The 27,250-nt window shown below is 32.8% G+C and overlaps 1 protein-coding gene across 1 annotated transcript in view; it reads left to right on the top strand.

Annotated features, from left to right (window-relative positions):
• Positions 1 to 27,250, top strand: part of EPYC (epiphycan) — a 37,202-nt gene that overhangs the window by 5,653 nt on the left and 4,299 nt on the right. Inside the window, exons 4-7 of the mRNA XM_011361766.1 lie at positions 16,698 to 16,866; positions 21,677 to 21,835; positions 22,688 to 22,890; positions 24,187 to 24,282. Coding sequence (XP_011360068.1) covers positions 16,698 to 16,866; positions 21,677 to 21,835; positions 22,688 to 22,890; positions 24,187 to 24,282 — 627 coding nt within the window. The remainder of the gene's footprint in view (positions 1 to 16,697; positions 16,867 to 21,676; positions 21,836 to 22,687; positions 22,891 to 24,186; positions 24,283 to 27,250) is intronic.

Raw genomic sequence — 27,250 nt, 5'->3', positions numbered from 1 at the left:
TATGTGTAAGATAGAATTCTAAGATGTTCCCTAAATGGCCCATCTTCTGGTGTATCCACATCCTCTATAATTCTTAACACCATGAATTTATTGGGATACCACTCCTATAATTAGGCTACATTACATGGCACAGTTAAAATTTTAAAAAGATTATCTTGGTTAGCCTGACCTAAACTCATGAGCCTTTTAAATCAGTGTCTTGAGGTTCGGGACAAAATGAAAAGCATGAGAGAAATTCAGCGCATGGGAAATTGTTTCTGGCTTTAAAGATAAATGAGTCCACAAGGCAAGGAATGCAGAAGTCTCTAGAAGCTGAGAGAATCTGACAATCGGCAGGCTTATAAGAACCGCAGTTTTATAGATACAGTAAAGCCCGAGTTCCACACAAGATCACAGCTCTAGTCATCACCTTAATTTTGGCCTTGTGAGACACTGAAGAAAGAGTCCAGTCAGGCCAGCCCTGGACTTCTGACCACAGAAACTGTGAGCTAAAAAATAGGTATAGTTTTAAGCTGCTCAGTTACTGGAATTTCTAATGTGTAGCAATAGAAAACTAATAAATATGTACTAATTAAACATTTTTTTCTGAAAACCAAATTCGGGGATATATCTGGTCAATAAGCGAAATCCTGATCCTCAGATTTAGAATCTCAATAGAGCTTTATTGATTTCTACTGGTAGTGCTATATTCATTATCTCCTTAGTGGTTGGAAAAGGGTCATGAAAGTATTTCTGGTTTGGAAAATTATATGCAATAATAGTATTCCAGACTGATGACTCAGGTGATTTCTGATGATCTAGAATATGCAGGACCCGCTGGATTCTGTTAGGAGCAGGTTTTAGGCCCAGAAATTCTATTGTAATGCTCTGTATTACCCAGTGAATATATTTGTTGATATAACATAAAACCTTTGCAATTTTTACTGTGCTTTTATTATACTTAAGTAGTATGAATAAGAATTGGTTATAAACCATAAGACCAAAATACAGACTTTTTGCTTCCTGATGAATAACTAACCCTGATCAAGCACTTATTATGTGCCAGGTACTATTTTAGGGATATCAAATGTATTATCTCATTTATTTCTCACGATACAACTATGAAGTGCTATTGTTATTTCCAATGAATAGATGCGGATATTGAGACAAAGAACAGGTAAGTAACACAATTACTAATATTATATAAGTAATAAGATCACACGATTACTAATATTATATAACCATAGTGATGACCTTCTCATATCAGAAAATAATCTTTAGCAGGTCAATGAAAGATTATACTATCCTCTTTCCATTTTCAACCATTTTCCAAGTTGTTCTTTTAACTTAATATGAGTTTTAGTTCAACTGAATTTCAAGTGCTCTAACACTCCTAAAAGAGAAAGAAAATCTAAAAGTAAGTTTTATAGACAACTAACTGTTATTTAATTACTGTAAGAAAGAATGGTTTAAAACTAACTACTTAAAAGAATAATTGTGGATAGGCATTCTCCAACATATATCTAGGTTATGGGCAATCATATATATATATATAATTTTATTTTTTTACATATATAATAGCATATATGTAGTATTATCATACATGCTTTTTAAAAGTGTCTCATATACTTTCTGTAATGAGATAAGGTATGCATTCATAAGTAAATAAATAAAACTAATAAAAAATATTAGTAATAATTGACCAATAAGAAATTTCTTGAATGAAGAATGCTTTTCTATAATTCATATTGATTTGAAAATTAATGCCAATTTTTCTCTTTTGTAGAGAGATCAAGTAGCTAAATTATTTAAATTATTTTTTATAAAGAAAACTGCTATTGAAATAAATAAATTTAGCTTCAAAAATAGCATTTATAGGTGGAAAAGCTATAAGCTTCATCAAAGGAATTAATATTAAATTTAATGGAGTTGTAATAATGGGAGACAACTTAAAGAAGTAAGCTGAATCATTTAACAATTAAGCAATGATTTATTTTCTTTTGTCATTATGATGAAATGGTGTTATGCAAAATAATTTTGGAATATCTGTTGATGTCCTGTAACATCAGAAATTAAGTAGAATCAAACTAATTTTTCTCTACTTATGGAAATCAATGTGTACTTCAGATAATGATATATAAGAAGTATTTTAAAATTAGGTTATCTAATAACCTAATAACGTGATAAATTAGTATAGAACTTTGTCAATGCTCGTGGCTAGCTTGCTCAAAAATTACCTGTATTTTCTGAATGAAAAGTAACTAAATCAATAATATTTCTACTATGTATTTCCTCTAGTGTCAAAAAATGTGCCATACTTTTATTTTTATATTTGAAATTATGTCTCAGTTTGGACAATTTATACAGTATGTTTCAAAGTTTTAAAAATATTGTTTGCATATACAGAAACTTTTATTGGAAGAAGTACTTGTTAAAATTACTTGTTAAAATTTCAGTCAATCTGAATTAAATATTATTTTCAATTTTCAGGATATGGTGGGGAAAAAAGCTAATATTTATCTTTATCTTCCTTCTTCACCAAAGATGATCTGCAGAGTGAGAGGGAAGAACTTTACTGACCAGTTTTAGTAGGGTTTTCTGATTGACTTTCCATATGTTTCTTTTAAAAACAGTATTAAACCATTTGATCCTTAGTTTAAGCTATTTGAAAATCTCAAAAAAAAATGAGCAACAAAAATATACAATCATATGAGCTCATCAGGAAAAAAAAAGAACACTGATAGTATTTGCCTGTGACTTGTTTGTGTTTGAATTTGTATTATACATTATTTATGAGACCATGAACCTAAGTTAATTCTCATAACTATCCTTTGAAATAAGACATGATGATGATGATGATGATGATGATGATGATGATGATTATTATTAACAACTGATGATCAGAATTTTGCCCAAGGGTGTTCAACTAGTAAGTTTCAGAGTAAAATTTAAACCAGGTTCTTTTAATGCCAAACCAGAGAGACTTTGACATTAAAAGCCTCCATTGTTTTTCAGCTTTTGCTCTTTAATCTTTACTTGTTAGCTGTGTACAATACTGAGGTTTCTTTTCTTTGAAATAAAGTAATTTTATTATTAGAGATCAGAATAACAAGAATTTTCAAACGATTATAATGAATACAATATCTAAGCAACTCTCTTAGCTGTCAAAGTATTTAAGGGAGAGAGAGGTAAGATGATCTTTCTGAACTGAAAGCTGCTTTGTTAGGAATATGAGGATTGAGCAATCTTTGCCAAACACATTTCTTCCTCATTCATTTTCAAGATAAAATAGAAAATAAGATACAGCTCTCATTGCCGGTGTTCATGGTTACTTTCTTTTAGATAATTAATATGGATCACTTAAATCAATTTGAGCACTAGACATGTTTAGAACAGAATTCCATTGTGCTTAACATATCTACATGTCAGTATTTGAAACCTGTAAGAATGTTCTTTAGTCACCCAGGCGGAACAGCTTAGAGCTTTTTAACATGTTTGGAAATGAATTGTTGACTTAATGATAGCAACACTGAATAGCTTCAAGATTTATCAAGTGTTGGGACAATTTGGAAGAAAGAAATTTAAAAGTCTGTTTTGTTTAACAAAAAACTTAGTCTGTGCTGGAGTAAAAATCCAAATAACATTCCAAATTTCAAATACTTTTTTTAAAATAGGAGACAGACCTGTAATTTAGGTACTATCTGCTGAAGAACTGGACTTACTGGTTAGGAACTTAGTGCTACAGTGGGGATCCTGAACTAAGTGAATAAATAGGTGAGGACATGTGCATCCCAATCTGTCTTTGCCTGGGCACTTAAACTATTAACACACACATTATAAAGAATGGTGGGAGAAACCACTGGCTTTGGTGTTGGCTCATGTATATTCCTGTTTTGTCCTTCGAAGGCAGTTTTCACGATGTTGAGTGACATGGGCTCTGGATGTAGACTCCCTTTGTGTTAGTCTCAGGTCTGTCACGCTAACTGTGTGGCCTTGGACAGTCATACATCTCCTCTAAGCCTTAGCTTCTTATTTATAAGATCCCTAGTGTGGATTAAATAGAAAACTTGTTAACTGTTTAACTTAGAGCCTGGCACATAGCAAATTTTAGTAAATGTTAGCTTTACTATTAAATCTCTTATTTAATCAACAGCTACTGAAGCTAACCCACTGGTGATCAAGAAAGTCTTTGTGGAGGTGATGAGATATGAGCTGTAATTAAAGTTAACTCCTCTGATAATTTAGATTCACTTATTCATCTTTTGCTGAGAGCCAGGAATAGGGACAGATAAATTAGACCAAGCTTCCCCTTGTCCCTCAGGAACTCTCAGTGTAGACATCTTATAAACACACAATTTCAACACAATAGAGGAAGTAAAAAAAATAAATAAATACAAACAAGATTTACAGTTATCTATTGGGACATAAGAGGTCTTTGAGTTCAATCACAAAATACATACATACACTGACAGATTATGTACCCAAATTTATCATCAGTCACAGACATGATAGCAAAACTGAGATATAAATTATCTTCCTCGTGTATTTATCCACTACCTTTTCTGAAAAGTATTTGAGGCTACTTACATGAATAAATATTATAATGTGTACAAAAGTGATATATAAACATATAAAATAAATACAAACAGATAAAATATAAGTAAATATAGATAAAATATATATAATATATAATCTCATAAAATAATTTATAAATTATATAATATAGAATATGTTGTATTATATTCTTCATAATATTATACCTTATGTTATTTATGAATAATTATTTGTTATACCACATTATGGTATAAATAATATAAGTTAAGAAAGTGAAGCAAAGAAAAAGTAAGGTTTGAGAACATAATATGAAACCAAGAGTCAAGTACATATATGAAAATGTATACTATTTTGTATGATAACACATATAGAAAAATATAATACTGAAGTTTTTCTATGCAATAAGGGTTAGGTTTTAAGGGACCCGTACATGCTCCTCTTATGCCCTACTTGACTTCAGAATCAATTGACGGACAGAAATGGGACTCAGACAAATGAGTTCAAAATATCCCTCTTATTACTATTAAAATCTAGGTTGAAATTTATGACTTAAGTCTGAAGTAACTATGGACTTCTTAATTGACTAGGTCATCCCAGTCAAGGCTGGTCAACTATAGGCCTCAGAACAGTGCCTGATTCAATAAATCTTAGTGCATGCATGGAGGGGCAAAACAGAATGGACGCTCTTGACAGGCAGGCAATTCTCTCCCAAAGGGAGGATGAATGACCCAGGCTTAGTTCCTTCTTTTTACCAATTACCCTACCAATTACTCCCTGAGGAAGAATGAGTAAAGGGGCCAACAGATGATGCAACTGCTCCCCAGTATGCTGGCCTCTCAAACCATTAGCCTTAAGCATTAATTTCAAGATAGCTCTCTCCATCAAGAGAGAAAACTCAACCCATTTTTAGGACAGTAATGCTTCTACTTTCCTGAGACTTACTCCCATGCCAATCATCACTCTTAGGTGTCCTCTGGCAGCCTGCAGATTCTGCAGATTTTGACCCTAGAAGGATCTGAAATAGATCCAAGAGCATCAATGAATTTATTTAAAAGTCCTCTCTGTACCTGAGGTTGAAATTTCACTATCAATTTTATATTCTAATTCAGATTATATCAAGCCACATTATCTAATAACAGAGTTTATGAGAGGCTCTGCAATTAAATTAAATTAAATTAAATACTAAGTGAATAGATTCCAATAATATAATTCCAGAAAGATAAAGATGACACAAATTTATATGTAGCTCCTCTACTTCTATGAAGTTTTTGAGGAAAAATAAAAGACTACAGATAAACATCTCTTGAAAATTAAAGTCTCAGCTTATTTGAATCTAAAGAAAGTATAGTACACAATCAGGATTGCTTGCCTTGTGATTTAAAAGTCCAAATAATATGTAGTCCAAAAGGTCTCATCCCTAATTCCTTTTACTTCACCTCAGCTAGATGGATTCTTAGTGTTTGTATCAAGCTAGATTCTTTTAATAACTGCAACCTGAGTGGACTCTTCCAGATACAGATGTAGTTCTTTCAGAGGCACACAAATTGTTATTAGTTCACTACCAAGCCTTCTATGACCTTGATATTTAAAGAGAATAAAGCATTAATTGCATTCACATTATTATCAGAACACTTATCCTAACCCCCATCAAATTTAAAGACCAAGTTAAGTCTGAGTACCTGAAATAGTTGTTCTAGGCAAAAATATATTCCCCAAACGAGTATATAGTGTTGCCAGAAACCCGAGAAGAGACTTGGTGGTAATGAGAAGTCAGAAGATGGAAATCTTGGTATAACCTCATCCAGATGTTGTTCAGCTTATGTTCACTGTCTCCGGCCTGTAAACAGTGATCAGGGGATTTAACAAACCCTCCAGGTCATTCTGACGCACTTAAGATATGAGCAGCACTGAACTAAGAAATAATCCCTAATGTAATAGCTTTTCTCTCAGAGTAGCGTTTGAAATATTCCTGTTTTCTAGCACAGTTTTTAAACATACGATGGTGCAGGCCCAGTCACCAGGTTTACTTGAAATGTCTTTCTCTTTTTTTCTGCATCCTCAAAACCTTTGAATTTCCATTTTTCTGTAGCCCTGTTTTTCTGGCACCTGATGCTGCATTGAGTTTGTGTCTGTCAGGTGACAGACTTTCTCGTGAGCCAAAATTTCCAGCCAGGAGAGTTCTTTGCTTAGAAGCTATGTGCCCCAGTGGCTTCTACCCTTGTTTTCGGTTACGAAATACACAAAATTTACCTCCCAAAGAGTTCCTGCTCTTCTACATGGTTTCCCTCTTCCCCCTGCTCCTGCTGGAAAATCAACCTCAGCAGATTCCTGAACTGATGATGCTGTTATTTCTAAACCTGTGGACCCTTGGGGCCTAGTGAAAAACAATCCTTTTATCATATTCTCATCAAGATATTACTCAACATTTCAAATTTCCAGGACTAAATTACGATTTCTGTCTTCTTCAACATCCTATTCTGCAGAATAACTCTCCTCTCTAGTGTGGTAGTTCTCAACCTTGGCCATATATTTAAATCACTTTTAGAGTTTTTAAAAATCCTAATGTCTAGGCCACATGCCAGACTATTGATATCAGAATCTCTAGGGGTAGGATCCAGATTTGACTCCTCCCAGCTATTCTTTCAGTTTGAGTCAGTTACTATTTTTGTTTAACCAGTTTAATACACATTTTGATTTGGTCCCTTTACTTCCCTAGTACTGTGTGTTAAATGATTTCTCTTTTCTTTCTGGTCCAGACTTTTTGCTTTTCTAACATAGTCCTCTAGATTTTGTCTCATGGTATCTTTCATAGGGACAGATAAAAATTGATAAATTATAAATCTGTCCAAAGTAACATTGTTCAAGAAAATTTTTAGCAATCTTCATATTTTTGAGTTGCATAATCCTACCCGGGATATGTTCAATCACACTAGTTTCTAACCCAGGATTGGACTTGACCTCTCATTGTCCTTCCTAGCCCTCTTTGATATGCCAGAAAGGCTTACACTGTGTTTATTAAGGTCCACACGCAGGTTTGAAATAACTCAAGACTTATTGATGTTATCATCCATCAGGTTGTACAATTATTAGCTTGTGACATCTATGCACCCAATGTAAGATACTGATAGGTGAGCCCTAAAAGATAACCACAATGACATCATGCCATTCTTTCTGCTCACATTTAATGTAGCCTTTAAAAAGTAAATATTATTTATTCAAATATCTATTATTTACTACATTTCTTAACACATAAGAGAAGAACACAGAAAATATACCTAAAAGATATTGAGACTGGATCAAACATTTTTGTAAGCACTTCCTTTGCTTTATGTTATTATATAGTTGACATATGTAGAGTATTTTACTCTGGTTCTACAGTCATCAACAATCCTTTGATTACAATTAGCTTCCAAAGGGAGACTGCAGAGACTACCAAAAATATATCTGTGGCAATAAGAAAGTTCAGCTTAGCATTTCAATTTAGTCTTTTGAGTTTGTTTAAAGTAATTCTGTCTCTAAGAGATAAAGTCAGGCTTCTAAATTTGTAAAATTTTGCAAAGTTTTACCATTGATACTGAACAGTAGAAAAAATTTTAATGTAATAATTGTCTTTTTCAAAAGCAATTGGCTATCAGCTGATCTGCCCTGCAACATCCTCTGTAAGTGCACATGTTTTTCTATTCAAAATACCCTGTAATGATATATACATTATCATCACTGTCATCATCATCATCATCATCATGAGTGAATAACAGTTTTATTCAGAGAAGTTTTACATATTAAAAGGCATGGTTTATCATACTCTGTGCCTTAATAAAGGTTGTGTTAGAAGGAACAATTTGCTTTGTTTTAGAATGAGAAAGACTGAAACCTAAAATAATAATAATACTAAATTACTCTGTCATAAAACAAAGAGCTAGAGTTTAGAAGTTTCAAGTTTCTTGATTTTCAGTCCAATTTCTTTGTTTTCAATTACGGTGATTGACTCCCTCCCTCACATCCATTCTCATGAGATTACTGATTTCAAACTACACTAAATTGTCCTTCTGGCATCTTTACGTAGTAAAGAGAAAGGAAACATGAACTGACTTTGCTATGAGATAATGTTACTAAAGCCTTGCCAAACTTCCCTACCAATGTTATTTTGGGACGTTCAATTAGAACTAGATGATACATTTGTAAAAACTAGATATTGGAAACTTATTAAGTTTCTGGAGTCTAAGGGGGTGATAGTGAATGGAGCCCCGAATAAACTGGGATAAAACTGAAGTAGGAAATATTCCCGACAATTAAAAATGGAATTTTACTATTTTCTAGCAACAAAAAGAAATTAGAAAATAAACATGTGAACAATAACAACAACAACAACAACAACAACAACAAAAATACTGAGATCCCAGAAGAGAGACAGACTGTCAGGGTATAATTAAATGAAACCTTCAAATCATCATCTCTTATTTCTTTTATATCAACTTTGTGAATTATATGTTGCATTAAATACAAAGAATAATATAATATTTATTCATTTAGAGATATGAATTTATAAAAAATAGCCATACATACAGATAGATTTTTTAAAAACTAAAAAGATCATATACATAATAGTCATAAATATGTATATAATATTCTAGCAAGACAATATCAAATGTTATGATTTTGTACTATTTCGACATAAAAAAGACACTAATTTTCATATTTGACCTAAAGACATTCATTAATTATATAGATTTATTACTTTTGACTTATCAAGTTAATAAAATACTAAGATGTAAAAATAATTAAGTTGAAATATGATGAATTAGATAATAGATAAGATGAATTAGGAAACAGATGAGAAAACAAAATTTGAAGAAGTCTGTATTAGGGCAAATTACATTGGCAGATCTAACAAACAACTCCAAATCTCAATAAAACTTTTTATCTTGTTGAAAGGACTATCCAGTTCAGGCAACAGGTTTACTGTCTTCCAAGTAGTTTTTCAGGCATTAAAACTTCTTTCATGCTAGAACTTCACTATCTTTACTTTGGGACCTCAAAGTCATGATGATATATTCTATTGACAGATTGATGAAAGAGAAAGAATGTGGAGAAAGTATACTTGCTCTTCACTGATTTGGACCAGATGTAACATATTACTTCGTCTCCCATTCAACAGGCCAGAACTAGCCACATGATCCAATCTAGACTCAAAGAAAGTGAGAAAATATGTTAGCTGAATACCCAGAAGGAAAATGAAACAGTTTGGTGAATACACAGAATAGTGTCAGCCATCAGATTTAACCAGGCTAAAATTTCATTCTGACATAATACTTATTTCTAACGAAAGTGAGAGAAAACTATAATAAATGCTGCTTAAATTTTATAATCTACTTACATTAACGTTATGTGATCTTTTTCATATTTGTTATTTTGAAGTTTAATTGACTTCTGAGTGTTCCCACAGGGCTACATAGCCTTGGTACAGTCTTCGGCCTTCAGGTTCAGCAACTGAATGTTCAGCCTTCAGGTTCATACATAATCAGTCATGATCAGATCAGACTGTATAGGCTGACGAATGATGCCAGCAAAAATAATATGAGGGTTAAAATGTGAACAAGAAAGTTTATTTATGAGTTTATCATTTAAATAGTCATTTTCCAATGATGATGCTCACTTTTCCCATCCACAGACCCTCTTTCTCAGAATGAAGGTAACTAAGAAAATAGATTATTCAGCAGAATTTTATTTGGCTGACTATAGAATCAAAATTAAGAAAGTTGAGCAGGCCCGTAGCAGGATTGATCAAATTCAAATCTTAGCCTTAACTACTTAAAAGCTATGTGACCTCACACAGCAATTTATTTAGTCCCCCCACCACTCATTTTCCATTTACAAATCTATCAAATATGCATAATTTTTGCACCTTCTACATAGGTTGTTCTGAGAATGACTGAGAATCAATGGAAAGAGCATAACAGTTTTTCCCATATAGTTAGTATGCAGTCCATGCCAATTATTTTCATCTAAGTCATGAAAAGATCAAGTGAAATCTCTTTTCTCCATGTCAGAGATGATCGCTATAATGACCGTATTATTTACATTCTACAAATTCAGTATTACTCTCCGACAAACAATGTTGATCACAACAACAAACTCTTCTTCCGTAAACTCAATTGTCGTAGCCTGCCATGTTCTTCAGTTTACTTTTTACTTCTTATCTGTATTATCATCAACAATGAGTCAAGAGTCAAAAAGCTGCTCCCAAGGGCTTGGGAGAAATAAACTCTGCTCATTGTGCATTTTTAAGATCAATTTTGCATCAGAACAATCTAAAGTAGTTTTAATTTCTTAGGGTGAGAACCTCACTGTGATTCTATCCCTGATTCCATTTTATATATTACAATCTGCATTTTACATATTCTAATAAGAACAATTATATCTTTATTCTTCAATTAATTTGAATAAGCCAACTAAGATCTCAGTGTAAACAGGCTTTCAATTTCTCTTTCCTTAGGGATTTATTGTATTATCCTTATTTCCAAATTGCATATATAAGCAAAGATTAATAAAAAAATGTCCCACTTCTGCTTAAGTTCGTGTGTTAAGTCAAAATTGTAGGAAATGTAGCTGAGATAAAGAGGACAGGAGAAAAGATAAGGCAAACCTTGGTGTCAGGATAGTGAACTGATCTCTTAGAGTTAACTCTTACTCAATAGGGTCATTACATTCTATAAATATAAGAAGCCTCATTCATATAGAATATCAGATGAATAGTCCCTCTCAGAATTGTACAATGCTCTGACTTTGAGCATATAATTCCACCTTTTCCTCAAATTAGAAAATACCTACCAAAATCCTTGGATCACCAGTAGATTCAAAACCAGTAGCATCTAATAAAGTCAGAGCACACCTCCTTTAGTTTCCTTTTATAATATCTTTGCATCTAGAATGAAGGTCCATTTAGCAGATGTGAAGATGTCTGAGCCACAACTAATCTTTTTTTACACCTGCTCATGAATTTTAGTATGTGAAAATATTTTGTTACTCTGATACCCAAAATGACCTATAAATTTTCAAAATTAGCATTGTTTACCTGTATTTATTCAACAATACTTATCAGCCTACTAATTGTTAGACAAACTGGGGTAAGAGTTGTAAATATAATGGTGAAAAAAATGAGATGTATATTTGCCCTTATAGGTAAATATATATTAATCAAATATTAACATATGCAATGTAAAAATCTGTATTAATCTTTTACTATATAACAAATAATCTCAAATTTGGGTGTCTTAAGACACCATCTACTTAGTTCACAATTCTGTAGTTCAGCGATTTGTGCTGTGCTATACTTCTGATTTGCCCTGGGCTCACTTATGTGTCTGCAACCAGTTGCTGCCGAGTTGGTTCAGACCTTGCTGGGTGGACTAGGTTAGACTCAGCGTATATGGCTTTCCCCTACTCCATATGCTCTCGTATCTTCTAACAGCTGGCCTCAACTTGTTTATATAATGACTGGACAGGGTTCCTAGAGAGCAAGTGAAAAACAGCAATGTTTCTGGAGAACCCTTAAAAGTGACACAATGTCAATACATTCTGCTCACTAATACGAATCAGAAAGTCGGTCTAATTTCAAAAGTCAAGAGATGAGAAATTAACCTCTACTTCTTGATTGTAGGAGTTGAAAATTATATTGCAAAGGGGCATGGATCTAAGGAAGGGATAATTGCAACAATTAAAAAAATTATCTACCACAAAGATAATAGTCGATGTGCCAACAAAAAGTACACAAGGCTCTGAAACCCAGCAGGCATGTTTGTCTACATCAGCTTGATCTTCAGGAAGTAAGACCTGAACTGAATATGAGGGTTAAATAAAAAGTTAATTACAAAGAAACTTGTGGAGATATTGACTAAGTCTATTACCTTGATTGTGGTTATCACAGATACTTGCATATGTTCAAGTTTATCATTTGTACACATTAAATTGTGAAGTTGTTTGTATATCAATTATACCTTCATTAAAGTTGTTAAAAAACAAAATGATATAAACATTTTTTAAAGGATGGGGACTGCGGGAGGAGCTTCAAGAAGAACGACTAGCACATGAAAATGTCCTATTCAAGAAGGGGCATGAAGAACTAAGGAACTAAAACTAAAGATGACCAGTGCAGCAAAAGAGCACAGTTGGTATGAGAAAGGGGACACTAGAAGGGCCAAACCATGAGGATCCTATAAGGAAACAAGTTTTGAATTTATTCTAAAAATAACAGCAAGCATTTCCATGGCATTTATTACATATGTGACATATTCCAGGTATTTTATGTGTTTTAATATATTCATCCTAACAAAGCTATATTATTTATATCAAGATTTTACAAATAGAGAAAGTGAGGTTCAGGGAGGTAAAGTAGCTTGTCCAAGACCTCACAGTTAGGTTAGAGTCGAATCATCTGGTCTGAATCCTTCCTCTTAATCATATGTAACAGTGCTTCTGCAAGGCCATTGTTCTTATGGTTGTTGAGAACAATTCAAAACTTTTAAGAGATTTTAAACAGGATTTGACATGACGAGTTTTGCCTTTTTAATAGTTTATTCCCACTGTAGGATAAATGTACACTAGAGTAGATCCCAACTTCTTGTAAGTAGATTATTGCTGTATTCCAGAGGATAGTAACTTTGATTATGGCAATGATAGTAGACAGAGAGAAAAAAATAATGGTATTGATAAATGTTTATAAAATAATATTGATAGGTAAAATGGACAGTTGATCATAACTTAAATGTAATGCTTGGCATAGACTTGGTTAATTAAATAATTATAAATTGTGGCAAACCTTCCATCATTTACAAATTCACTCATTCAGTGACCTTTTCATTCATTCGTAAAGGTAGAACTCAAACCTGAGTAACTTAAATTTTCTCACAGCATTCTTTCCATCAAAAATTTATTACATTTTCATTGAGATTTTCATTGGAAACTTAGCTAAAGATTAAGTGCTGAGATTTAAAAAATATCAAAATATAAAAAAAATAAAACACATTGTTTTATTAGTTCAAACACAATGCTTAACAGCAGCAAATGGTTTGCGACCTTCATAAACAGGAATGATTGGCATGTTTGATGAAAAGTCAATTAGATTATATTGAGATGCTGGCTCTCTTACATGGAATCAAATCTGTACACAGCGTAGAGACTGAAGGAGGCCAGAGGACTTTTCTTGGCACCATTATCTCTCCAGGCTGCCATGGACCTCACTGAGAGGTGAGACCTCATTCTATCCAGGTCATTCTCTGTGGGCTAAGAATTTATCATCTCTGGTATAGATAGACTCTTGCATGTATATAAAATGTACACTTAAGCACAATCTATCATGACATAAATTATCTACAGTTCTAAAACCAGGTGAACATAATAGAAACAGACAACTTATTCCAAACTAATCACCTCATACATGTACCCTGTTGGTACTAGGTCAAAAAGGTAAGCAAGTACAGTAATGACTAAGCTCAAGGTCATATGTAGGCATGACCTTTTATATTGTGATTTTAAACTTTGGGGAACTATAATGAACAAAATAAAAAGTCAATTCAGTAGGAAGTAAGTAAGAGTTAAATAAAGAGGTAAAAAGAGAATGGAGAAAAAGTAAAAAAGATTAATATTTATATCAGAAACTCAGTTATATATTTGCATTTGAGTTTACCAATTGTAGTTTGAGAAAAAGAGCAGAAATGTTACCTGGCCATTAGTGTTTATTCCAAAATTTAGGTCTCTGAAGCATAAGCATGAAGGTCGGCTTCACAGAGAACCAGATGGTCATGTTTCCCTAGCCTCACTTCTTTGCATGTATTGCCTCACAACTTCATATCACAGTACAAAAACTACTAAGAGAGAGGAAAAGAAGTCTAAATCACTTTATTCAGTAGTGAGAATAAATGTGTTTGCAATGCAAAAGGCTCTCCAGGCGCAGTACTTTGAGGTTGCAGTTCTGCAATTTTACTGAACTGAAAAGACATTCTTTTTCTTTGTTCTTAAATGTTGTTTAACATTCTCATTTTAATAGCAAGTAAGCATGAACAAAACAGTTTCTGATAAACACAAAAGCTGTTTTGCCTCATTATGTTGGATGACAAGTGAGATCTTACAGCTTCACATCAGATCAGTGGAAAAACAATTATCTGTAAAAAATATGTGCAAACATTTTTCCTATAAAGCTAGATTCAAGGCAACGTGTCTGGAATGTGTTTCTCCCTTTAAACTGCCTCCATTCCATGAAACATCTGTCTCAATTTCCGCTCTTCCTGGAGCCTCCTTTTGGTCTCTCTGTAAATCCATTCCTTCTGAATCTGCCTCATTCTGTCCCTGCAGATGGAATCCATATGTCTGTTTAAGGAAGTGTGCACAATCTTCTCAAGTGGAGCTTTCTAGCCATAATATCTTCACGTATAGCGTCCTAATGCATCAAATACAGTATGATTTACTTTTGGTTTGATTTCATGCTTTAAATGCATTACAGTCAGCGTTAACTCATTCACTGATTTTTCTCAGCAAAATCTCTAAAATTAAGTATAAAATTGTGAATTAGATGTTTAGACAAGCAAAGTTTTTGTATTACATTCAATAAATACTTGTTGATCATCTATTATGCTACAGCCTTGAGGTACAAAGATATATGTCGTGATTGAGAGTGTACCATCTAATATGCTTGAAGAGGCAGAAAAAGGATAGAACCAATACAATACAATGTAGGAAGGGCTGAAAGGGAAAGACTACGTAAGTACAGAAGGAGACATAACTCAGGAGTGAAAACTGACAAAAGGAAGTTTAGGGTTTGTTTGTTTTTAAGGTGAAGCAATGTATTTAAATGTATCAAAAGTGACATTAAATCATAAGTTTATCTTTAAAATGTTATTATGATCTAAAACATTTATCTAAAATAATCCAGGAAATATATAGCCTAATTATTACATATTTTACACATGAAAATAATAGTTTGCATTTCACTTTTACAGCAAATAAGTGAGAAAGTAATTTGTGGGTTTTTGTTTTTTTGTTTGCTTGTTTGTTTAATGAAAGCAAATAAAGAAGAAGGGTAGAAAAGATTAAGAGGTCATGTTAGGTTGGTACAGAGAGAATCTGGGATTTCTGGGGATGCTGTGAGGAAACTAGGCCCTAATCAGTGGGTCCCGAATGTATACTGCCAATCAATAGTCTTGAGCAGATTTCCTGCCCAAAGCCACAAGGTCATCAGAGATGTAAACATTTATCAAGTAATACAAAGGAAGAGACATTGGGACAAGAAAAGAGAGTTGAGAATAAAGGGTCATTTTAAATACAAACAGTGGTCTTAGAAACAATAACTCACTACTTAAAATATGCAAATAAGAAGAGAAAAGCAAGTATAATCTAAAATATAATCCCTGTAAAATTATTTGAGTATTTTTTCAATTTTGTATTCCTATTGTCAAAGCTCTCAAGTTCAATTTTAACATACCCAACTACTGGTAGTAATACTTGTTATTCAAAATAATATTGAAATTATATAAGAAATGGCATATTATAATTAAATTGTACAGTTTTCAAATCTCCATATATTTTAATTTAGTAGAAACAATGCCTTTCAGTGACATACAATTGGAGGAAGTATATGTTGTTGTAAAAAAAAAAAATAGAATATTTGAATTTAGGAAACCAAGTATTAAAAGGAGTGAAACATACACATCAATTACTTATTGGTTATTATCGTCAAAGGGAATAGAATTAGGGGAGCATGGTGAAAGAGACTTTTGGATTTTACTCTGTGTACTTCTGGGTTAATTTGTATCTTTCACAAAAATAATTCATTTGAATACAATGCTATGTATTTAGAAAACAATAAGTGAGTTTTTTTTTTAAAAAAACCTATGGAATGAACAGATATATAAAGATGTTTAAAAGAGCAAGAAGACTAAAAGAAAAAAGAAGGCATTGGAAACTATTACTAAGATTTGAGAATCAAAACTAATTAAAAACAATAGCAGTAACTGGAACCACATGTGTTCTCCCAGGCAAGCAGGCCAGTCACACTGTTAAACTTCAGAACACGAGTGACCTCTTGTGGCAAAGATGGATACATTTTTAATGCATGTCACTACCACACAGGATGAAGGAGGAGGTCGCGGGATAAAATTCTGCTTCTTTTTCAGATTGAAATAGTGACAATGATGCCTTCAGGGAATAGAGAGCTCCTCACCCCACCCCCACAGCCAGGGGAGGCTGAAGAGGAGGAGGAGGAGTCCACCCCCAGGCTGATCGATGGCTCTTCACCACAGGAGCCTGAATTCACCGGAGTTTTGGGTCCTCACACTAATGAAGGTCAGGTCCATCAAAGCTGAATTGTAATTAAGTCCTCTTGGTCATCCCTCAAAACTGCCAAGCTGCAAGGCCACAGGAAACCCACATGACCCAAAGAGAAAATTTTGCAATGGGCTAGGATTGAAGCAGGAGATACACATGTATTTTATGTCAAAATTCATAAAGTAGTTTTAATAATTCATCTCGGGCATGATGAAATTTTCAAAAACCAATGATTTGGTATGAAAATATTTGTCTGGCATTATTACTCAAAACCTTTGTGGTGAATGCGTTTTTAGAACAAAGGATACACTATTAGCAAGACCAGAATCTATGTCAGAGATCAGGCCACAGCAATTCAAGGTGATAAGGTGATTGATGCTGGATAATGCTGGATGATGATGATGGTGGTGATGATGGTAATACGATTTTACATTGATTGGGCACATAATATCTGTGGCCAAAACGCTCGGTACTTCACATTATCTCATTTGACTATTACAACTTCCCTGTGAAGGAGTTAATCAATATTAATCTTTTCACTATTACTGACTAGTTTGAAAGGGTAGGAAGCTGCCAGAGATCACGTGGCTGTTAGTTTCACCCACTGGGTTTAAAGTGAGTCTTCTGATTCTTGTCTGTATATGTATGGGAAAGTATGCTTCTTCCCATTCAGTTCTAGCAAACAGCAGAGAGGAAAAGAGGAAAGCGTTCCATTACATTGGACTCCACCCTGCATGGCCTAAAGGTGATCTAAACCAGAGCACTTTAGTTAATGAAAAGGAATTCCCGGTGCTAAACATAATTCTATGATTTACCTATATTTCTTGTTAAAGTTTATCAGTGTCAACCTTGGGGATATCCAACTGGACTCACACTTAAATATTTTTACACACACACACACATACACACACACACACGGAGAATGGCACATAGTGAAGGGATTTAGAAAAAATGAGTAGGATTCTCACTTCAAAGGTTTAGTTAGTGTCAAGTATCGCTGTACTCTAAATTTTGGATATACATAACTTATCTTGAAATGACTATTGTTCTTACAGATATTTCTGTCTAGTACAGAGAGACAAACATGTAAAGTTAGAGGCTATTATGTGTTACAGGTAATATGAGAAAAGTCTGTACAGAACATACTGAGAGAATGAAAGAGAGAAGAGAGCATTCATATTCAGCTTTGCCACGTGATAGATATACAGTCTTGAGCAAGGCATTCAATATTTTTCTTGCCTTAGTGTCCTCTAAAAAATGGGATAATAAATAATAGAACTTACCTCATAGAGTTTTTGTAAGGATTAAATGAATGAATTTGGTGCCTGGCCCATAGTAAACATAATAAATGTTAGTTATTCTCATTATTCTATTTTTGATAGAAGTTTATCATTTTTGTCAATCTCAATAAACTTTTCAGGACACAAAACAGTATCATTAACTACAGACACTATATTGTACAGCAGATCTGTGGAACTTACTCATTTTGCATAACTGAAAATTTACACCTGTTGAACAATAGCTGTTGATTTCCCCTTCTCCCCAGTCCCCGGTCACCACTAATCTACTCTCTGATTCTATGAGTTTTTAACTGTTAATCAATAATTTACATAAAAAATTGTTTTTTGTGAAATGTTGCCTATATGTCACAGCCATTAAAGTGTTTTCTGTACATTAACACTTTGCAGAGTCGTAAACAACAACACTATTAACTATGTATTTATTGTTATCTCTCCTTTATGAGCAGGAGAACTAAAATTCCAACACACTATAAAAGTTGTCCAAGATTATGGAGGTTGTATGTAATGGTGTGGGGTTGCAAACAGAGATCATTAAATCCTAAATCTTTAATGAACACATCATATTTTTTTCCACGTAGTTAACTTTCTATAAAGTAGTAGAATATTCTACAAACAGAACCAAGAAAATGAATATAATGACAAGAAAATGTAAATACCCAACAGAAAGCCTTCACAATAGATAAATTAAATATCTCTATACCATTATTTATTTTTAAGTTACTTCAGATCTTTCAAAAGTTGACTGATCTGGAATCATTACCTGAACTTGGGTCTTTCACCTGAGCCAGAAACAATAGAAAAATATAATGCCCAACCTTTTTTAAAACTCTAGTCAAAATTATGGCTCAATAATGCAAGTTTTGAAGTAATATTTAAAAATCCATTACTTTTCAAAAAAATGTTGTCTCAAAGGTGATCTGAGTGTGAGTAAAAACAACTAAAATTTTAATTCACATTGTAATTTCTAGAGAAAAAATATCACCAGAAGTTCTAAACTAAAATTAAATTTAAATCTTATAAATTCATCAAAGTTAAATAGTTTGGAAATATTTAGAACATTAGAAATCAAAATATATTTTTTTCTATAATGCAAATTTCTAAAAATAATATCTTAAAGCCATATAAAGTAGGTTTGAATTATTAGTGGAAAAACTAGAATTAAATTATAACTGCTGTGAATGTATATAATTACCCTAAGCAATTGTTGCTAAATTAACAAAGCCAAGAATATGTAGAAGAATCAAATGCCTTACTTTTTAAAAAAATTATGATAAATGATAAATTTATAATGACTGGAGAAATTGGTAAATATTAAATATTTTACATCTTCCTCTTAAAAGTTTTTCTTTAGATTTCCATTCCTGAAATAGTTTTCATTTCTGAAGTTGTTACTGTAAATGATTTTCCCATTTAATGATAGCAATAAGACTTTGGTAAGTACATTACTAGTTCCTGATCACAAACTGCAAATGGATCTTTCAACTAAGACAACCAAGTATCTTGGTTTGCCTGGAGTGAAGGATTTCCAAGACAAGGGACTTTCAGTGCCAAAACCAGAAAAGTCTCAGCTTAGTTAGGATGAAATGATTACTAAACAATCCCCAAAAGTTTTTCCATCACTTTCTTCTTCTATAATTCTCATAGCTTATTTCACATTTTCTATTCATCTCCTCTTTCACAATTCCATGTCTCCTCCTCCCTTTACTCTTCGTGCTCTTCAGAAAGCTTAGCCTCCTACTTTACAAAGAAAACACAAACAACCTTCTGGTCAGCAGCTCTTAGGTCTTTCTATTTTCAAACATAAAATTTACCTACACTTGTATCTATACACCTTATCTCTCTCTCCTCCTATTGCAACAGAGGAACCATTTGTCCTCCCACATTTGGGACGTGCATTCTTCCCACTGGGCTTTGAGTTTCACCTCTCACTGCCCTCTCAGGATACTTTTTATCTTCAGCTTCTCCTTCTTTGGATCCTTTTCTGCAAAACTCTCTCACTTTAGTCAATATCCTTCATTATATACACTACAAATAACATCTTCTTATAGTTACCGCTATCTCTCTTTCCTCCGTCACAGTCAAATATCTCAATAGCACTGTCTATGTTTGCTGTACCTATTTCTTCACCTACTTTCTCCTTAATTGACTATAATCTGGCTTCCAGCCTCATTACTCAAAGCTCTTACTGAAGTCTCTCATAACCACCACAATAACTAATTCAAGAGACACTTTTCAGTTCTTAACTTTAGATGACATCTTGACAGTCTTAGACTGTTTTCTATTTCCTTTTCTTTTAAAACCTTTCTTCACTTGGCCTCTATAATATTGCCCCATCCTACTTCCTTCTTCCTTTCTCATTGTTCCTTCTCTCTCTCCTTTAGAAGCTTACTGTCCTCTATATAACCACTAAACAGGGAATGAAGAAGGGGTGTGTGTGTGTGTGTGTGTGTGTGTGTGTGTGTGCGCGTGCGTGTGCATCTGTGTAATATATTGAGAAAAATAGATTAATATGTTGAGATATAATCCAGCCTAATATTTTTTGAGTCTGTTGCCTTTTCTATTACCATTACCTTAGCAATCATCATCTTTTATATAAACTCATCTTCACTCTGCCCACTCACCGGCCCTCCCTCAGCCTTCCACCATCAAGCAGATTAATATCTTAACATGCCCATCCTTAAGATAAGAAACACAACCTATAACATAGCCTATAAGGCCATATGTGTTATGTCCTACACAGTCTGATATTCTCTGCATTCTAGCTTATAAACCATCTTTCAGTCCTTCCAAAGTAAAGGAATTTGGCACATGCTACTTCCTCTGCCTGAATATGCTTCCCTCCACCAGCATAGTCAACTCTTTCTCTTCTTGCAGATCTCAACTCGATTATCACCTCTTTGAAAAACCAAGACTCTTCAGATTGGGTCAAATTTCCCTATTTTATGCTTATATGATATTTCATGACATTTGCCATGGTCATTTTATTTACTTGTGTGATTAATAATCATCATACATAACAGATTATAAAATAGAACTCTTTCTCTTTATTCAGCTCTCATAGTGCCATTTACATGAAAAGGATTCAATAAATTCATATTGAGTTAATTAATATTAATAATTATTACCCCATATATTTCTTGAAGAGATTTTGTTTCAGTGGGATATTTAAATATTGAACCAAAAACATAATAAAAACATTATATGGGATGTTTTAAATTTATGAAAACCACAATCTTAATATTCACATTTGAAGATAGAATTTCTAATAAATGTAAAAGCGACAACTGTGAAATATTGACTCAGTAATTTAAAATAGAATTTTAAAACGTTACAAAAATAAACTAATTATTGGAGCAGCTTTAATTGATATATTTGACTAATATTCCATTTACAGAAAACTATGTGAGAAAATATGAAATATACTAGGATGGTCTGTATGAGACTCTAATCTTGTTTAACAAACATTGACAATCACATAGAAATTGCTTTTCATTACTTACTTCTAATTATTTGCCTCTATCTTTTAGATTTTCCAACCTGCCTTCTGTGTACTTGTATAAGTACCACTGTATACTGCGATGACCATGAACTTGATGCTATTCCTCCACTGCCCAAGAACACTGCTTATTTCTATTCCCGGTTTAACAGAATTAAAAAGATCAACAAAAATGATCTTGCAGGCCTAAGTATGGATGACAGCACTAATGTTCTTCTCTTCTTTACAGACTTCTCTAAAATTGTTGCACCATAAATTGCTGTTACTGAAAATTATAGCTGAATAGAAAATATGGCTCATAAATCAATTATTTTTCTTATTTAACCATTTGAAGATTTGTTTTAATAATGATTAAAAAATAATGAATAATTAAAAGTCATTGTGAAACTATATAGTTGTTGATATTTTTAAATAAACTATTTTTAACTAAATAGAAATTATAAATAATTATATTTTATAGGCTAGAACTCATTACCATGTTATGATATTAGAGCAAAATGTCATGATCCTATTTTTACTAGAATTTGGCTTGTTTACAGGGACTTCTATTAAAGCACAATACTTTATGGTTGATGAATGCAAGCCTGAATTCTGACTTTATAATTGTTGCTAACTTAGAATTTTTGTACTTGTCTTCATTAAGTGTTTTAATCACTAAAAATTTATTTTTAATGCCTGTGTATTTTAATAATAATGTACCTTTGACCACTAGAAAATGCAACAATCTGCCATCACTTAGGGAAACATTTTAAGTAATTAAATTCAAATAAAGTTCATTTAGAATATAGGGAAAAGTTTAGTTATTTTAAATATAATACTCCAGTTTCTTTGCTAAAATTACATAAAATGCATAAATGTAAATAGTATTTGGAGGAAACAATTAAATTTTTATAAAGTATTTAGAAATAATTATTACATTAACTGTTCATTGCTAATTTAATTAGTTTATATTTGCTCATATGTGGGAAATTTATATTCATATTTTTATGTGAACAAAAACTTTTCAAGAATATTTAACTACTTCCTGCATTTTGTCTTCTAGATGATTTAAGAAGGATTGATCTGACATCAAATTTAATATCTGAAATTGATGAAGATGCATTCAGAAAGCTGCCTCAACTCCGAGAGCTTGTCCTGCGTGACAACAAAATAAGGCAACTCCCAGAGTTGCCGAGTACTTTGACATTCATTGATATTAGCAACAACAGACTTGGAAGGAAAGGAATAAAGCAAGAAGCATTTAAAGTGAGTTTTAAGGTTGAGTGTGAAAGACTTTCATCTTGGTCAATGACTAGCCTTTTTTATTCTAGAAAGAAATTCATTTCGATGAGACTTTTAACTACTAAAACAATCTTTACAATACTATTTATCACGCTTTGGGGAAATATATGTTCTGGTGTATTTTGAGGCTAGTCAAGCACCAAGAACAGAAAGCAAAGTTGGAATAAGAATTGGGTAGCTACATGCAGCACCAGTCTATAAATTGTACCTGGAAATGGCATAAGCCAGATAATTTGTATTTACCAAGAAATCCACTCAAGGAGAGTTTTTAATGTGATTAAAGGATAACTACCTGTACAGGGTATGATTGGTGCCTTGGGGATAGAAGGCTTCTAAATTACTTTATAAGGAAGATGGAATCAGTTAATCTTATGAATTTTGTTTTCTCAGTGAAGGAAGCAAGTTTGGGGTGACTTGCTTGAAATAATAGCATTGAGTCTGAAAACAGTAACCAACTGACTTTCTTACACATTCTTACTCTGTTCAAGCTGCTCCTCTAAGTATACGTTGAACAAATACATTAAAAATATTGTGACGGGACATCACATTACTTCCATGATGGCAACAGGAGGTCACGTAAACACATTAGCACTGGACAATGGTGAAAGTCCTGTCTCTCCACTAACTCTCCTGTGACAGGACTTTCTCCACTAACTCTCTGTTGAGCAAGAGAGTTAGGGTACCTCATTAGAGCCAGGCAAGAGTAGAAGTCTAGTCACTAGTCTCTTCACTCATCTTTTGTTGTTGTGGAGGGTGGTGAGTCACAATTTGTCCCGTGATATTTGGCTAGAGTGGATCTGTTCTTGTCTAATTTTTTTTCTGTCTTGCTAGGCTGTCCCATCCCTGGAACTCAAGCTAGAAAGAGCAGGCTTTTGTTGGGTAGGGAATCTCATTTCTCCATCTCTATAACATGAAAGAAATTCTTGCTATGCCTTGCCCAAATCCTCAAATCCTATTGCAGAACAGAGAACAGGAAATCACAGCCTTACTTAAAATGAGAAAGTTAAAGTGTACAAAACAAATTTCTTTCTAGAGATTGAGAAACATGTTTCCTTTTCATCAAGAGATGCCTGCTTGCCCTCCATTTTTCCAAACACATTTGAATTGTCTGGTAATTTAGAAAACTAATCTGCCTCAGCTTTACAAAACAAGATCTGGTCAGGCATGTGTTGTTTTACTATTAGTTGCATGGACAAGAAATGGAAAATACAGTGACACCACTAATTTCTACCTAAGTCCCTACATTTGGAATGCTTACAGGATATGTATGATCTTCATCATCTTTACCTCACTGATAACAACTTGGACCACATCCCTCTGCCACTCCCAGAAAACCTACGGGCCCTTCATCTCCAGGTAGGCTTCTACTACTAAGATATATCTAACATCTCCATGGAAAACAAAAGCAAACAGGAGGAAGTCAGGATATAAGAAGCTATTTATAATGACATGTAGACACACTGTGATTTTCTTTTATTTGTCTTTTTTCTCTTTCATTTTCACTGTCAGTCTGAGTACAAGGTATTTGTACATTCATGACCCTATGCTGATTTATTTCTGATAACCTTAGTTTTTATTTTCATTCTTTGCCAAAGCATAATGCATTTGGGGGCACCCAAACTTCCTTTGAAAAACAATTGAAAATATTGTCTGCTAAAGAAGTGTGTAAGGATTAGAAATAGAAGAGAAAAAGAGAAAAACAAAATCTAATTTGATTTCCAGCTTTCAGGAGGAAAATGTCAATTTTAGCTTTTTAATTTTAGCTTTAGATTCTGTGTATTGAATTAAATTCAACCCTAGGGCACTCTTATCTGCTGAGAGATGACAGATTTACCTCTCTCTGGATTAAGAAAATGTAGTTTTTCCCAAATCAACATATTTTAAATTTTACATGATTTTAAATCTTATTAAGCTATATTTTATCTTCGAAGTTATATGTGAAAACACATTTTCAAAAATGTTATGATCTAATATTTTCTAAATATATTTTATTTAAATATGTTAAAAATATGCTTAATGAAAACAAACACTTTTTTGTTAAAGAAAGGTAAATTATTCTTATTTCATATGAGAGTAACTTTTGGTCTACAGTTGTAATCAACTTTCCATAATAATTTCATTTGTTCTAAGGAATAAATCTATAAAGTATAAATTCATTGTGTCCTCAAAGAAACAGTATCAGAGTGTAATATTAAAATCTTTTACAGAAAAAGTGTGAACTATCACAAGAAGTGATTTTGCTATGTGAGGGCAGGTTTTTGATTCTTACGTTTTTCTCTATGGATTCTATAAATATTGACCTCTATGTCTTTTCTCTTATTCCTATTAATATATACTCCTCCATACTTTTTTGGTGTCCTTTTATGTATATCTGTCTCTGAATCTTAGATATCTATCTCTTTTGAGAGTTTTTCTAGCTGTGTTTATTTCTTTAATATATATGTCTTTTATAGTCCTCATCCTGTTTTTGGGTAGCTCTTTTAGTCTCTCTTTTTATGTATATGAGGATTTTTTGCCTTGTCTGTGATTAGGAGAAGGATTTCTAAAGGAATGCTCAAGAAAAGTTTGGAATGTGTTTTTCAATTGTAAATTAAATTTTATTATTATTCTTGTCTGTGATGACATTGACTCTACAAAGTAACCAGTTCTCTGATGTTAAACACAATTCACTTGTATATACAGTATGAGATTAAAAATAATTGGTTTTATGTTCCCTATTTTATGGTTTAAAAAGGCATTAAATGCACCTTTTAAAAATATTTCTCTTTCACAACCACCTCACCAATAGCTAGCATAAAGCTGCTTCTCATTTACATTGTCTTTAATTTATATTTATTTTTAATGCTCAAATAAAAATCCCCTTTTGATTCATTTGAAAAATGTTTGCCAACATATGGTATAGTAATCAAGAATGATGGCTTTTGCAAAAGCAGATTCCCTGGGCTGAAATTTTCCTTCCAACACTATTAGAAAAATTATCTGAACCTCCCTGCATTTCAGTTTTAATTTATAGGTAGTACAGTTAGTGGAACATGATAAGTCCTTAAATGTGAGGCATAGTTATTATTAAATAACATGTTTCTATTATCTATCAAAGAGAACCATGCAGCACCTAAGCACTAAATATGTATTATTTCTTATGAATACTTTGCACTGATAAGAGAGTCAATCAGTCCGGAAGATATAAACAACTGTGCACCTAACAACAGAGCCTCAAAACTTATGAAGAATAAACTTTTAGAATTGAAGGCAGAAATAGACAATTCAACAATGATAGTTGGATACTGCAATACTTTACTTTTAGTAATAGATGGAACTAGCCATAAGATCAGCTGAGAAACAGAAGATTTGAACAACACATAAACCACCTAAGCCTAACAGTCATCCACAGAACATCCCACCCCAAAACAGCAAAATATGCCTACCTTTCAAGTGTATAAGGAATAGTTCCCCAGATAGACCACATACTAAGCCACAAAACAGGTCTCAAAAAATTGAAAATAATTAAAGTCATACAAAGTATTTTTATGATTATAATGAAATTAAAATAGAAGTCAACAACAAAGAAAAATTGAAAAAATTCACTAATATGTGGATAGTTAACAAACCTTTTCTTAAGAAGTAATGGGTCAAAGAGGAAATCTAACCAATGAGTTTGGTAATGTGGCAGGTTACAAAATCGATACACAAATATTAATTGTATATGTATGCATTAGAAATGAAGGATCTAAATTGAAATTAACAAGACAATTCAATTTTTAATAATCACAAAAATAACAAATTACCAAAGAGTAATTTAAACAAAAGGAGTACATATTTGTTTACTGAAAGATATAACAGATCATTAAAAGTCTTCCTCACAGCAAAGGAAACAATCAACAGAAAAGATAAACTACAGAATGGCAGAAAATATCTATCTGCAAACCATACATTTGATAAGGAGTTAACATTCAAAATATATACAGAACTCAAATACTCAATAGGAAAAAAAATAACCCAATTAAAATATTGCCTTAGGACCTGAATAAACATTTCTCGAAAGATGACATACAAATGACCAACAGGTGTATGTAAAGGTGCTCAACATCACTAATCATCAGGGAAATGCAAACCAAAACCACAGTGAGATATCACCTCACACCTTTTAGAATGGCTATTATCAAAAAGACCAAAGATAATAGTTGCTGGCAAGTGGAGAGAAGAGAACACTTGTACGCTGTTGGCAGGAATGTAAAATGGTACAGTCATTATGAAAACAACATGGAGGTTCTTCAAAAAATTGAAAACAGAACTACCATATGGTCCAACAATCCCACTTCTGGGT

This window comes from Pteropus vampyrus, unplaced genomic scaffold (genome assembly GCF_000151845.1).
Source record: "Pteropus vampyrus isolate Shadow unplaced genomic scaffold, Pvam_2.0 Scaffold70, whole genome shotgun sequence".
Classification (NCBI taxonomy): Eukaryota; Metazoa; Chordata; class Mammalia; order Chiroptera; family Pteropodidae; genus Pteropus; species Pteropus vampyrus.
Note: the sequence above shows the minus strand (reverse complement) of the source record. Positions and strands in the feature narration are given on the sequence as shown.